Source organism: Alligator sinensis, unplaced genomic scaffold (genome assembly GCF_000455745.1).
Source record: "Alligator sinensis unplaced genomic scaffold, ASM45574v1 scaffold1099_1, whole genome shotgun sequence".
Classification (NCBI taxonomy): domain Eukaryota; kingdom Metazoa; phylum Chordata; order Crocodylia; family Alligatoridae; genus Alligator; species Alligator sinensis.
Genome location: NW_005842903.1, coordinates 109,040 through 125,183, shown reverse-complemented (window position 1 = coordinate 125,183; position 16,144 = coordinate 109,040). Strand labels below are relative to the sequence as shown.

Sequence of the window (16,144 nt, the reverse complement as noted above, 5' to 3'; positions counted from 1 at the left end):
TCTTGCTTTGTGCCCGAAGGATCGTTTCCTTAAGGCACAGCCACCCTTCTTGGGGTCCCATCATTTCAAAACTCCTACTCTGCAGTGCGTCCTTGACTAATCGCCTGAGTTCATTGAGATCAGCTTTCCTAAAGTCTAGCACTTTCACCCTACTAGTTACCTTACCCACTCGATGTCTTATGGTGAATTCTATTATTAGGTGATTGCTGTCCCCCAGATGGCTACCGATCTGTAGGTCCCCTACCATGTCATCCCCCGTTGCCAATACCAGATCCAGTATGGCATTCCCCCTAGTGGGACCGTGTACCTCCTGTGTCAGGTGGAGGTCTTGTACACAGGTTAGAAACCTGCGTGAGCGGTGGGACTTTGCTGTCTGTGACTCCCAACAGATGTCCGGGTAGTTTAGGTCCCCCATGACTACCTCCTCTTTAGCTTTTATGGTCTCCGAGATTTGCCTCAGGAGCCCCAAATCTCTTTCTTCCCCTTGATGTGGGGGTCTGTAGCAGACCTCTACCACCAAATCCCTTTCTCCTTGCCCCCCATGCAGCCTAACCCACAATCCTTCTACGTCCTCATCCTTGGATTCCGTCTTGATGAGGGTTGACGTATATTGCTCACTGACATAGAGCGCAACCCCTCCCCCTTTCTTCCCCACCCTGTCCTTTCTGTACAATCTATAGCCCTCAATATGTACTGCCCAGTCGTGGGATGAATCCCACCAGGTTTCTGTTAGCCCCACTAAGTCATAGGTGTTTAGTGCAAGCAGGAACGCTAGTTCATCCTGCTTGTTCCCCAGCATTGGTATCAGCCAATATGGCTGGTTAATAATTGGCCATCAATATCAGCCAAAAAAATCTTTATTGGTATCATATCCCTAATATTCAGTGACCCATAAAGAAAAAAGGGGAAAACGGAACATTCTCAAACAGTTCTTGTAGAATAGCACTTTGGGGATCTTTTAAAACATTATCAAAATACCTCTGAATACAACAGGTAGCAAAGAAATTTGTATTTATAGTGTCTTTTAAATGAAGACTTAAATGAAGAAGTCTTCATTTGTCTTTCAAAGTGTTGGATAACTGGATTTCAAGAGAACTGTCAAGCCTACTCCCTTATGAGAAAGAGTGCAGAGCCCCCTGCATTGCTGTGAATTTTGGAATATCTGAATCTTCCCCACCCTGTTTCAGGAAGAACCCAGGCCTTAGCAATAGCATTTTGGCACCTGCTAGAACAGTACACTGATAGTATCCCTAGGAAACTTATAGCTTCTGTTTGTGCAAGGACATGATGCTTGTCAGGAGCCTGTGGACAGAACAGAAGTGCAAAGACAGAGGTAACAGGAGCATCATTGTTTCATGGTGGGGTGCTGTGTTGAAAATTTTGAAAATAAATCAATTAAATGGGTAAAAAAAAGAAAAAGAAATAAACAAATAAATGCAATTCAGTAGAATGGGAAAAAAGCAGTTAAATGGAAAAAAAACATAAGAATAGGGTATGTTAAAATTCCACAGACTATAATGGCAAAACCCTGATAATTATAAATCCCATTAAGTCTAGGGACAAAAATTACACATAAACCCGTGTGATTGGAAGTGATTAGAAACTAGTTCAAGACTGTAACACAGGAGAAGTTCAGTACACATAAACTTCTTTCAAAATGACCAAAACCAATTTAATATAAACCTGGATGGATGTATCAGAGTGTGCCCATATATGTGGGGAGGGGCTGTTTTAATTAGAGCAGTTAATTAGAACTGCTCTAATTAAAACGGCTCACCATCATGTGTATTAAGCCCCCACATTTTAAAATGGCTGCAGGGGCACTTTAACTAAAGCTCACTCAACAAGCTTGAGTTAAAGCACCCTCACGACCAATTTAAAATGGGTGCGGGGGGGGCTCTATACACATGATAGTGAGGTGATGCCGGAGCATTCTAATTAGGATGTGGAGCAGATTCAATTAATCGAGTCTGCTCTGATGTGTTCTAAATAGAACGTGAACCGGCACATCTATAGGCAGCTAGACTTAACTGATTTAAGTTAAATTAGTTTATTGAACTTCTGTCCCTTCCAGATTCAAGTTAACTCACACTCCCCTGCAAACCCCAACCTCGCATGTCGTAGGTGGGCAGACTAACCTTAGCTCAAGCTGTCGGCTCCAGCTGAGCAGGGAGGCATGTTCTAGTGTCCCTCCCACCCCCTCTGCTTTTGGTCTGGGTCACTGCAGGCATGTGGCTGCATTTCCAGAATCAAAAAGTAAATGTCTGTTTACTTGCTTACCGGTTCAATCTATGGGGCTTAGACTAACCTATGAAGGTTGAATCGATTCTGCCTTGGACTTTTTGGCTGTCTGTACTTAGCCTAAAGGTCTAGAGAACACATGAAACTGCCTTTCAGTATCTGGACCAATTTGATCTGATTCTGTACCATGATTTCTGTGGCATAAAGAACTGCCTACATGAATCCAGCTGCAGGATCAGTTCCTACAGTTGCATGTTGTATCACTTTTCTGCCATACCTTGTTTTCCTCCTTTTAGATAAAAAATTGTTTTCGCTATAGCCCAGTGGTATAGACAAAGTTACTGAAAGCGTTAGTATTGAAGGATACCAATACAGGCAAATGTAACTGTTCAATCTTGTTTGTATAGCCATGGAAGTATAGCAAAACTATTGCAACTTTAAACCTGTTTCTTTCAGGATGGAGGTCGGGGTGTACTCACTACCTTGTATCGCTACAGGAGCATGCAGAGGATGCTGTGAGGATGTTAGATCATATTAGAAGAGTTGATTTGAACTTCCTAGCAGCCGCTGCCCCTCCCTTTTTAAAGAAGTTAAAAGACACATTTGTCCATACCCCAGGTTGTCCTATGTGTTTGGACATCATATAGTGAAACACAGCATTGGTCACGGCTGTGGCCATGTGTACTATTGCAATAGAAATAATCAGTTTGCACTATGTAAATTAAGGCAGCTCAGCTCTTAATATTTTTTACTTTTGAGTACACTAAAAGAAATCCATTTAATGATGTATATTAGGTGAATTTGGCACATTATTTCCCAGTTTTGGTTAGTGAAATATTTGATGTACTGGAAAATCCTTATTAAAAGCGTAAACTTATTTTGATGCTAGAAAATCTGTTCATTCTTGATTGACTTAGTAAGAGTCTAACCTTTTTTTCCCATTGCAAAGAGTCGCAGCTGCATAAATTAGTGGATTCCACATCAGTTGTGGTTTTACATGTTAGAAACAACTCCTTAAACTCCTCCCAGGAACCGCCATACAGCTTGTCAGTGCAGATAATGGAGTACTAACATAATAGGCTTACATGCTTAGAGCTTCTCTGCGTAGGGAAGTTAGCCTGGATTAAGATAGTTTGTGAATATAAAATGAAATAGTTTCCTTATTTAACTTTCTGCATGAACACTTATTCTAGAATAAGAGTGATTTATGGTATTCCAAATTAGCTAGATCCCCTATTGTTTAGCTGACTGAAATGAAACTCTCCTGTTCTAGAAAAAGGGCATTCTTATGAGATTGAGTTTTTTTAGAATATGAGCGTTCACATAAAGTTAATCAGGAGTAGCTAATGCAAAATAACTCCTCATCCAGAAGATTCAGTATGGAAGTTTATTTAAGATGCACCGCCAAAAGGATGGATTGCTTGTAAATTACAGTAATCCATCCTTTTGGTGGTGCATCTTAAATATATTTCCATCAGTTTTAAAGTGACAAATACATTGAATCTAGGTACCAAAACTGCACATGGAGAGTAGAATTTTACCCTCATAGCCCGGTATAAATGAAAGCCATCACTCTGATCAGGGCTGAAATCTAATTACGCAGAAGCAGCTGGGAGTCTAACATTGTTAATCTTTAATTTAATTGTTTGGTTGGAAGAAAAGCAAACAGTTGTTGGACTTCTGTATCCTTAACAAAAGAGCAATTTGGAGTTGTGCAAAATAGTTGCCTTGAAACTGTTAGTTCCCATGGAAATGTACCAGTGTGACAAAAATGGACAGAAATACGGGAGATACAATTCTAGCTTTCTAAAGTCCAAGGCAAATTTCAGTAGGGCCAGGATTTCATGCAAATACTTTAATTTCCATTTTTTGTCAATGTTTCTACATCAAGATAGTTAATTTTTCAAGGTTTTAAAAACATTTAGTATAATTTTGCTTTTTTGTGTGAGACTTGTAAACAGAAGACACTGCATTTACTCCAGCTGTTCCCCATAGCCTGTATCTCTTTTTTCAAAGTGTGTGGCCAAATCTGCTGCTGTGTCGTGTTTCATCCAAATGCCTGATTGGCTCAAGCCTTGGGCTGTCCTGGGACTCTGTCAATGCAAATTCTTGCGCTTTCTTTCCTCTCCACTCTGCTGTGGGTTAAGAAAGATTGTCTGTTTTTCGAACACTGAAAGATGTGGAAAATGTACTGAAAGGAATTTAAAAGGGAATGTTTCAATCTTGGCATGAAACATGGTTGTAAAAAGAATAGTTTTGATGACATTCATCTGTTGCAGATTGAACTAGGTGGAATTAATGATTGTAAATTGAACTCAGACAGGGTGATGGAGAAGGGTGGTAGTTTAAGTAAATGAGACACCATGATCTGTATTTAGTAAGCTGAACAAAAGTTAGCTTTGAATAATGTGGAGCCTTACAAATAATAGTTTTCATGATCTTGCAGGGCATAGGGAGAAGAGGGAATATTTGTTCGGTGCAAATGTGAGTTGTTCCAGGAAGATGTTAAGTGAAAGACCACAGGATATGCTTATCCTTCATAGAGAAAAATCATAGCGAATCATAGAGAATTAAGACAAAGGGAGCAAAACTGAAGCATGTCATACTTACTTGGGCTCATAGCATATCCACAAGTTGGACAAAAAATAAAGACCTGTCTTTTTCTCAGCTCAATTTCATTCACATCTATAAACACATCCCTACACTATAAATCCTCTGAGCTGTTAAGATGAGTATATGAGTGTGCTTAGCAGAGGAGCAGAATGATGATAATTGTATCCGATTGCCTTGGATATAGATATTCAGATCTTGGTGCTGCTTTCCCTTTGGATTCCTGATTTATGCTTGGTCACACCTGAAGTCTCGAAGGGCTGTTTGTTTTCTTAGGATACATTTTAGCTCTTTCTGTGGTGCCAAACATACCATATGTGCAGCAAATAATAACTCTGCTCTTTTGTTCATGCTTATCTAGTTTAATATCTATGGGACATTTCTCTTCTAAATATCATAGAAAAGTGTGAATGTTTGTGAGAGGGTTCTATGAACGTATGCACCAGGCACTTCCAAATTAAAGAATTAAAATACTTGTGTATTTTGTTGTCTCCAAACATTGGAAATAATAGCATGGAAGAAGTCAGAAGAAGGCAGGGAAGAAGTCAAAAGCAGAACACCCCCCCCAAGTACTTCAACACTGGGCTTTTCCAGCTTAAAGCACTCAAGGGGGCATGTTCTGCTCCCGGCTTGGCTGGGACTGATGCACATTCTTCCTTCCTCTGTGGGAGAGGGAGGCAAAGTAGTGAAGCACACTGGCTGCCTGTACCAAAGTTTTGTCTCCTGAGAGAGATTCTCTGGGGAGCTATTTTCCTTGGTTGTTCCCAAGTTATTTTTCTTCCCAAGTGACTACTTTTACTCTGGAAGAAAAATGATGAACTTCTGTACACTTGTGGTTTCTCCTGAGAGAGCAGGGAATCTCCCTGGAGAAACTGAACATCTGTCGAAGGCCTTAGAGCCATCAGAGATTATTTACTCTGTAGCTTTAGACTCCTGAGTTTCTTGGCTGCTTTCACTGCTTACCCCATCTCTTTTGGAAAAGATATGTTTTTTCATTGCTGATGGAGCTTATTTAAAGAGTTCTTAAGTCTTCTTGAGCGTGATTCCTCTTGGTTCACCACAAGGTTGAAGACAATAGGGATGTCCTTCCAAAAGATTTCTCTCTGTTGAATATACATTTACTATACCTGGTTTGCTCCAGAATTTGTGCTCACATCTTTTTTATTTCAAAAGTATTTTGTCATCTTTCTTTATGCATAGCAGCTGCCCAAGGTGTGCATCCACATCAAACAATGAGCCTCATAATAGTTTGCATGGTTAGAGAGTTGGGCATGTATATAAATGTCATAGCCTGAGTGGCAGATCGATGTACTAAAAATGCTGTTCCTTTACCTACTGTTGTTAACTTTAATTAGTAGGATTTTTAATCTCCTTTGCCTGGCTATGTTTTGACCTTCCACTCTTCTTGCCATATTTTGCTGAGTTTGATGAGTCTTTTATTTGTGCCAATGCTGTACTGCTAGGAATATAAATCAATACTAGTAAAATGCACGGTCATTTTTCTTTGCGCTTAGCTGCTCCTGCAGCATAAACCATCTCTTTAAAACGGTGTTTAACTAAAGTTTTGATTTCCTTTTTTTTTCACAGTCCGACAGCAATGCAAGCTTTCTCCGAGCTGCCAGAGCTGGCAATTTGGACAAAGTAGTGGAGTATCTGAAGAGCGGAATAGACATCAACACATGTAATCAGGTAGGAGACCATATGGGCATGCATCTATTTATATAGGTAGATAAACTGAGCTGTAAAGAGGAAGCCCTATGTGCTTCTGTCATCTAAATTGCTTCGCAGTTAATTCTGAGTCAGTTTTAGATATTTTTTTTGGCTCCAGCCTTCACATTGGAATGCCTGCTCCTCCCCATGTAGCTGACAATGCCCACACTACTCTTGGGCTGACTTTAATAAAGGCTCTTCGTGGTGACTACATACGTACTTCCAAGCCCCCTATTTCTGCCAGCACCACAGCATAATAAAATGTGAAGATCCAGGAGGTGGGCAGAGGAAGAGAGGAAGCAGCCACACCCCTCTTTGGCTGTGCCGTACATGTGCAGTGAAGTCTCTGAGTTCACCGGCTTGTCAGTGAGGCTCTGGACCTCAGGGAACTACTTTCCCCACATTTTTTTCCTGGAGCAGCAGGCAAGGAGGTGAGAGAGTGAGCAGTGCCAGTGTTCACCCCATGAGCTCTGGTGCCATGCTGACAAGTTGGTGAGTGCAGAGAGCTCACTGCACATGTACTACGCAGCAGAAGTAAGGTGCCGCCACACTCCCTGCAGTCCCCTAGATCTGCCCGTGCATGCATGTGTAGGTGGGCCAATTTTGGTAGCTCAGCGTTCTGTGAAGATGTGAATTTTGCACATACATAATAAGCGTGTGTATCAATTTTATGAGCTGTATCAAGTGGACGTGTAGGGACTATTTTGAGGTTCTGGGTTAAGGTGAAATATTTAGCACTAGAGGTTTTTATGGGGTTTTACAGTTACTTAAACCAATCTAAAAATGTGGTTACTGTCTAAAGAAATTAACACAAAAAAGGAAGTTTCATGATAGTTAAGACTTGTGTTCCCAGTCATTATAGCTGGGAAGATATTAAGGATACATAAACACTTTTTTTTGCATAGATGAGAACTTTGTGGGTGTCCTACTACTGGCTTCTTCCACAAAGCCTCATTTTTTCTGGAAAAAAACACCTTACTGTGAGAGCACTTTTGTAAAGTATAGTGGTGGGATTAAACATCCCAAGGGTAGGATTCACCTGTGCAAGATACTACACCACTGATTTTTGTCTACTATCAATTCCAGATCACCTTGCCTTGTTACTCCCTCAACATTACCTCTTAGCTGTCTGAAAAAGAGGGTCTGATAATTTGGAAAATATCATCCCCTACCTAGACTTAGGGCATCTCCAGCCAAGTGGGAACGTGTGTTTTCCCAGGGACAAGTAGCAGCAGTGTACCTTGTGCCGCCACTGGCGTTCCCTAGCAATGCCTGTGCCACGCACGCTCTGGTGTGTGGCAGGTTACCCCAGGTCAGGTAGGGGAGGCTGGGGCCAGCAACTGTGCCTGTGGCTCTAGGGGCCTCTGGCACTTCTGCAGCTGGGAGCCTGGCCAGCAGCCGGTCTGTGGCTCCAATTAGCCACGCTCTGGTTTTGGCTGGCACACACTGCTGCCACATGCGCTGCCCCACCTTTTTTAGGCATGCATTATAAATATAAATTAACCAACCCCCGCCCAAAAAGTGGTAGCATGGGGACTGCTGGCATGTGCAGTGTGTGGTGCCACAGATGGGTCTGCAGTGCCACATACTGCGCATCCGTGCTCATCTGAATGCGCCCTTACTGTTCTTTTTTTAAGTTTGTACCAGTAGCATAACAAAAGGTGGGGGTGACTGGGGCACCAGCACTGGGCACCAACTTGGGTGGGGATACAAAAACAGCAACCGCTGCACTGCTGGCCCAGCCACTGCCAGCATCCTGCCCTGTACACTGCCACCTCTCAGGGTGCATAACTGCCCAGATATACCTCTGATTTGTACTGTGGTAGCACACACCGGCCTCAACCAGATATAAAGATCCAGTGCAGTAAACACTGTATGCATTTATACTGAAAAGACAGTCTGATCTCTAGAAAACTTAGAGTTGAAGTTGGGGATGGGCAGCAATGACTGATACAATACATTAGAGAAGGAGCATGATGTAATGCTTACCATTAGCAAACCAATTTCCTAGCTATTGTTAGTTGTTTCATAGGCTCCTTTACATACATCTTCGTAGACATAAATGGCATAATGGAGGAAAATGTAAAGTCACTATGGAAAAGTTAGCATTGTTAGCAAGGCTAAGCACAGGTTAAATGTACTGTACCAAACAAGAGATGGTAGGCTAGACGGGGGTAGGCTCTGAAGAGTCTTAAAGTGAAAACAAGTAGTTTTTGCTGTGGAAAAATGAATGTGGAAAAATGAATCTAAGGAAAGATGTGACAGAAATAAAGCAGCAAGCCAAGAAAATGAGTTTTGAACCTTGGTAAGGACTATGAATTATAAAATTATTTTTGTGAGCTAAACCAGCAAGATGGAGAGGTCTGGCCTTTCCCATACATTGACATAATTACATTGTACACTTTTTGGGACAGGTGTATTTTGTTCTGTGTGAGGCGAGTGCTTAGTACAGTTAGTCCTAATCTGAGACTAGGATTCTAGATATGGTAACACTAATAATCGTAGAATCATAGGAAAGCAGGGCTGGAAGGGACTTGGGAGGTCATATAGTCCATCACCCTGTTCAAGGCAGGAAGATCTCTAACTAAATAAATAATCTTAGCCAAGTGTGTGTCTCACCTGCTCTTGAACATTTCAATGCTTGACCACTCTCATAGTGAGAAAGTTTTTCCTAATCTCCAAACTAAATTTCCCCTGCTGCAAATTGAGGCCCTTGCACTCCTAGTCGTGCCCCCTACAGCCACAGATAAAAGTCCATTTCCATCCTTTCTATAATTGCCCATCAGGTATTTGAAAAATCCCCTCTCAGTCTCCTCTTCTCCAGACTAAATAACCCTAGCTCTTTCTGCCTTCCATCATAAATTATTATTCCCAGGCCTCTAATTATTTCTGTTGCTCTGTGCTGCACTTTTTCCAAACTGTCTGCATCCTTCTTGAAGTGTGGGACCCAAAACTGGACACAGTGTTACAGGTGAAGCCTTACCAGTGCTGAGTAGAGTGGAAGAATCACTTCCCTTGATTTGCAAGTGACACTCCTGTTAATACAACCAAGGATGCTGTTGACTTTTTTAAGAAGAGAACACTGTTGGTTCATATTCAGTTTATGGTCCACTGTAACCTCCAGGTCCTTCTCTGAAGTACTGCACCATAGCCAGTCATTCCCCAGGCTGTATTTGTACATGCAGTTATTCCATCCCAAGTGCAGGACTTTACCCAACCTGGCCTCATCCAGTGAGAGAATTTTTAACATATTTAGTTTTTTGACATTTTTTGGCAGGAATGACCCTGGTCACATAATAATATGTCAATATGTATTTCTTCAGAAGGACAAAATAAACCTAAAGGAATTTCATGGCTCTGATAAGCCTATCAACAGTTTTTAAATCTGGTTTCCGCAATACAGATATGACAGGAATGATATATCTGAATGCATTGATGCAGTTTGATTGCTCATGAATTAAACTGTGAAAAGTAGAAGCAAAATGATTGGATAGCTCACACCAAAAGATTATTTGGTAGACCTTATCTAAATCATTTCAAACTTTACTTATTGTCTATGTTTTTAATAATGTGCTTGTAAATAAGATTGTTCAGTGAATTCATTTTGCAAATAAATTTTGGAAGTTAAACATTATTATAGCACATTGTATACTATTAAAACCTGGGTTGTTAAAAAAATCAACATTTCATTCCAATGAAAATTTCATTTAGGCAATTTTGTGAAAACTGCTTTCTTGGAATAAAAACAGTATTTTCTCAAAGGAAAGATGAAAATGGATACACCTGGCCAAACATTTTCCATTTTGTCTCTTTTTTTTTTAGTTCACAGATAATTTTGTTCCTTTTTATTTTTATGAAAAGTTGAACTTTTACACTGAAAAACATGAGCAAATATTTTGTTTTACTTGGATATTACCATGGGAAACCCTACACTTTTTCTGGCTTGTTTACAGATCATTGCTTAAGAATGTAGGAATTGAATTATTGCCTTTTTCATGCAACACCTTGATTAATGTTAGTCACAAGCAACTAACCAAAGAATGAAAGGAACCAAGGTTCAAAGATTTGAAACAATCTTTTGAGATATGGGTTTTCCTTATTCTGCTCTGCTTGAAAGTGCTGCTGTTCATTTAAACCATAGAAGGTGCCTCTTGACCCTGGGAACAGGGATTTTAATACAGGGATTTGACATTTCTGGCAAACCTTGCAAATTAAATAAGTCAATTATCAGCCTGATGGACAGAGAAGTCTTTACTGCTCTGACATAGATACAGCTTTTAGCAGCTAAAACGAAACTTCACTGGTAGCATGCATAGTAAATCCCAAACTTGTGTTTTTTGCCTCCTCCATGGTGGATTTTATTGAAATAATATTACAGCAGCACTAGTGAGAACAGGTTCCTTCATCTTCTAAGATTTGTGCTCCAGTGAACTTTTTTCTTTATGATCCTGCTTTATAAGAAAAAGAGCTCTTTCTTCCTTTCCACTGTAGTGGCATCCTAAAACCTTCCAGCCCAACACAGAAAGTAAAGTGCTCAAACCGTCCCGGTGGGAATAGTTTGGAGGACAGATGAGCTCTCAGAAAAGTTTTCAGAGACCATGTTTAAGAAACTCTCTCTCTTGATGTTTTCATGGTATATGATAGCACCTCAGCCTGTTATAATAGGAAACAGTTCCTAACAGATGCTTTGTTTATCAACCGACCTTGCACATTTAGTGCCTCTCTCGTTTGAATGATTGCTGTGTATGGACAATGATCTCCTTAGAGAAGAAGCATAAAGTAATGCTTCCCATTAGCAAACCGGTTTCCTAGCTATTGTTAGTTGTTTTATAGGCTCCTTTACATGCATCTTCACAGACATAAATACCATAATGAACACACGGACGTAGCCCAAGTGGAGGCATTATAGCATTTTTGCACAACACATCTCTTAGATATTCCTTTTCACTGGCAAGAAGCAGTATCTGGCCACTCACTGCATCATCCCCCACAGAACACCTGATCTCTAGTGACCCAAGGTGCGGAAGTGTGCGATTCCCTCACTATTTTTGTGAGGTATCAAGCTATAAGTAAACACTGAGTGGATATTTTTAGCTGAATGGCTAAAGCGTGTCCAAGCAGATTAAAATCTAGTAGCTCAGTTTCCTACAGTAAACAACATCCCTAGTGCTGAATGCCAATTAGAGCCGTTGTAGTTATTTCAGTTGGGGACTCAAATGGCTGAAGAAGGGCCACATTTTTGGGATTCATTTTTAATAAATCCATAGAGAGTTGCTGAAATGATCGTAAATCTGGAAACTACAAAAGCAGCTTTTTATCATATTTTGCTTAGCGTGCCATTAAGTAACGAGTCTTCTATATAAAATAAAACAGTTGTGCAGTAAAATTAGCTTAAAGACAGTTGCGCTTTAGTTTGTTTCTGTTTCACTTACTACTTCACTGACTGAAAAGGCTGTTACTGCTATAAAAATGTGACTCTTACATGATCAGTACCTGACCCATGATTTCCCACTGTCAGTCTGTGACAGCCTTTTAGACTTTTTAGGTTGTTCTCCCATCTATAAGTCTTTCATAAATCTCCTTTTTTTCCATCAAATAGATACTTGGAGCCTGTAATTGAGGTTTTCAAACACTTGCAGCCACTGAAGCTGTTTGAGGTGCTGCAAACCACACACAGCACATGTGCACCCATGCACTGTGCTGCTAATTTGCAGCACATTTTTTTTTGACGCTGGAAGATCCCAGTGTCAAAAAAACCTGCTGCTAGAAAAAGTGGTGCAGCACACGTGACAGCAGTGTGCACTGCCGGAAATCAAATCCTGGCTCACCTGATCCTGTGCTGGCCCCAGCCTCCCCAACCGCACCTGGGTCCCTTTGCTCTGCGCCAGTGAGCATGTGCAGGGGTGTGCCTGGGGACAAATAGGAGCAGTCCCGTGCGTTTGCACTTGGGGAGGCACACCTAGTAGGTCTGCTTGTGATCCAGCAATTAACCCTGCAAGCTGTGGAACCCCAACTGAAGGCAGCAGCAGTTTCACGACTGAGACCCTGAAATATCAAACTTGCTGAGAACCTGGAGTAAAATTTGGCCAGAATAACCAGGAAATTTAAAACAGATGTGAATTTGGAAGAAGTAAGTAAACAAATTGCAAACAAATTGATGTTTTAGCTGAAAACAACATTTCACCCAGCAAATACTTTCATCCAGTCTTTTTTTTTCCTGGGCCAGGGTATGTCACTTGGCATGTTACGATTTTCCAGTCTGTCAGCAGGCTCTGATGTCAGGACTCTGATATCCAAGAAAGCTGCCCTTCCTGGTAGAATACAAAAGGGTGTGCGTTGCATTGCCCCCCACCATCCACCTGGATAAATCCGCCTTTTGCTGTATCTGTGCCTGTGGGTCAGGTTTGTATTTTCCGAAGTGATGGAAGTGATTGAAGTGCGCTAACTGAATTAAAAGAAAAACTCCTATAAGGTTACCAGAAAGTGACTTGTCTGAATTAGTAACTAATGGTCATTTCCTTTAGAGTATAGCATCTCATTTAAAATACAGAGTCACAGAATGGCACCTTTGTCATATTTATTATGGCCCTTATTTAGGAAAACACTTATGACCAGATTTTTAAAGGTATATAGAAGCTGAACTCCATTACTTGTATACCTTTAAAAATCTGGCCCTTACAATAATTAAACACAAACTTAACCCTAAGCATGTATTTAAATTCCAGCGATGTTAAGTGAAGCATCTATTTAAATGTTTTCTTATGGTTGAGCATTGTACTGTATAAAAATACGGTAGTAATGCCAAAATATTGAGATGGAGACAGTCTTATATCTGGAGAACACCTGACTAAAATCTCTTCCTTCTTGGCTTACCTTTATATGTTGACATTCATTCCAGAGAAGAGCCTTTATGAACTTCCATAGTCAATGTAGAAAGCTCAGATAGGAAAGCTTTATCATGAGAAAATAGTCGTAACTCTATGTAAAATAAAATGAAGTCATTTTGTAAAATAGTGGTTGCAAAAATGAGACATGAGTGGCTGAAATAGTCAGAACTACCTCCCCTGCCAGAGGAAAGCTGCAAATGATTAAATACACAAATGTCATATGAAAGTTGGGATATGAATGTGCAGAGGGGAAGATTCATCTGCCTTCCCAGGAATAGAATGTTGGCAAGACCTGAGACTTTCTGCCGTCTGTTTTACTGAGAGCATAAATTCTTTAGACAATATTAAATTGTCTCGAGAAATGTTATGACCCAATACATTCCATTTGCAAAAAAAATAAAAAAATGGTGTGGATGGCAAAAAAATGGTATGCTCTCTCCAGTGCTCGCTTTTTTGTTCTTATTTTCTAGGAGAAACAGCAAATTTTAAGTGAAGATATTTGTGAGAAGCAAAATCTGAAATGGGTTTTTGCTTCAAAAATCTGATTGCAAGATTTGCAGTCAGTTGGTTAGGGATCTTTGGTTTGTCCAACTTTAATACAGTTTGAGAATGATCACATCAGTTTGAGAAGGATCACGCCATAATTTATAACTAAGAAAACTGAGATTCTTTGCTAAGATAAGAAATAGGTTGTACTTCTTATTCCTGTCTCTCAGGAGAGAAAAGAAAACTCACACAGGCTGGGATAGCTATATTAGCAAACAGTCATATCCATTCCATAGACTGTTTCCTTTCTGGAATCAGATCAAATTCCTCTTTTTTCTTTATGAAGGAATGTTAATGATAGCTAGCTAGAAAAACACTAGCTCCTTTAATCATCAATATTGGAAATCAGATACATGCAAGATAAAGTTAAAAAAAAAGACACCATATAATTTTATACTTGCTTGAAATAGATGTTGCACCCTAGTGTGCCATATTGTGGTATCACAAGCTTTCAGCATTTAATGACTTGAGTCAAAGTTAAAACTGCATCCCTATATACCAAGGTAATTAAAGTACTCAATTACTGTGCAAAGTACTATCTGTACTTATACCTATACCTGGTCTCATTCAGTAAAACTTTTTCTGATACTGGAAGGAAGTGATTCAAGAATTTTTTTTAAAAATGTTGAGTAATTGCAGTTCCTGGAAAGCACTTATTAAAGATAATGAAAAAAATCCTAAAAATCCTAAGAATTCTTAAGACTCCTTAAACAGATTATTTGGGTTCTCACCGTAAACCATAAACCAAGAAATTGTTTTGCTATGCACTGGGTAATCTCTTGTCCACTTCTGTGATAGTGTCTGCAGTTTTGGGACTTCCGGCTATGAAGATTTAACTGTGACAGCCCTCTTGCAGGGTCAAAAGTAAGGAGCACAATTTTCTCACCCATAGCCCCTTAGCCATTGTTACCAGGCTATGTATATTCCTTTCTTGCCTGCAGAGCTTTCATCCATGAGGATGACTGGCCATTTATCTTCCCTGAATCAGTCTGTCTTGTGCAGGGAAGATGCTATCTATCTTCTGTTATTTCTCTTAACAAAAAAAAGAGCTCTGCAGGTTTTTTCATATCTGTTTCACCCTGAATAGATTTGTAGACAAAGAAACTTTAAGAAAGAGCAGAAGATATCCATAGGACATGCGTCATAGTACAATGGGGACCAAGCTTTTTAGAATTAGAAGAAGAATTAAAATTTTAGAAGAATTAGAACTGCACCATCCCTCCCTGAGTGCTACCCCAATCACCTTCCCTGGCTGACCCACTACTCTGCTTTCTGCTTCTTTTCTGTGCTGCAAATGTTGTTTACAGTGCTTACTCGAGTAGGGTTGTTGTGAGAATTAGCTGGCAAAGAGCTTTTCATGAGAAGTCATATATAAATAAGTACCAACTGTTATTGGTTGGGTGGTGTTGCCCTAACCATGTCAGGTTTTAAGGGTTAGAGCCTTTTAGTACTTATAACATTAGCATGTTTTTTAGTTCAGTCTTCCCATTTGTAACATTTTGTCTGGTTGAAATAAGTCAAACCTATGCATTAATAAGTCCTACAAATGTTTAGCCCATTCATAATTAATCATTCTATCCTAGTGCTCAACAGATATTCTGAACATCCTATATCCCAAATGCTTTCATATTCTTTTGAACTGGGCAAGTATTTTACATCTATTGAGTTAAAGAAATAGTAAATTTCTTTCTGTTTTCTACTTTTTGGTTTCTCCATCCCTCATTTTCTTCTTCTTCCTTTGGCTCTTAAGATGGTGTAAAACAGGGGCGGGCGATTATTTTGAGTGGAGGGATGCTTACCAAGTTTGGGCAAGTTGTTGAGGGTCACATAGGTAGCCCCACCCCTTGACAGGTGCCCCACCCCCTGGTTGCCATCTTGTGACTGGAAGTCCTGCCGCTTAACCCCCAGCCTTTGCCACTAGAAGTCCCTCCCCTTGCCCCTGGAAATGCTCCTTTTAGCAAAGGGTTTTGCCATCTCAGAACATGAAAAATACCAAATTATATTCTAAAAATTGAACATCTACAACATTCATTAATTTGATTTTAAAAAATATTTTGTGCTGATTTATATGTGTTTGTGTAGTGTACATAGAGGTGATTGCACAGCAGCTGAAAATAAAGTCTTACTCATATACTGTGGGGGACTGGGGG

At 40.1% G+C, this 16,144-nt stretch overlaps 1 protein-coding gene across 1 annotated transcript in view; it reads left to right on the top strand.

Annotated features, from left to right (window-relative positions):
- The window catches only part of LOC102378565 (ankyrin-2-like), a gene marked incomplete at its 3' end in the record, with an annotated part of 143,923 nt that overhangs the window by 22,725 nt on the left and 105,054 nt on the right, over nucleotides 1–16,144 (top strand). Inside the window, exon 2 of the mRNA XM_025192212.1 lies at nucleotides 6,439–6,540. Within this exon, the coding sequence (XP_025047997.1) occupies nucleotides 6,439–6,540 (102 nt within the window). The remainder of the gene's footprint in view (nucleotides 1–6,438; nucleotides 6,541–16,144) is intronic.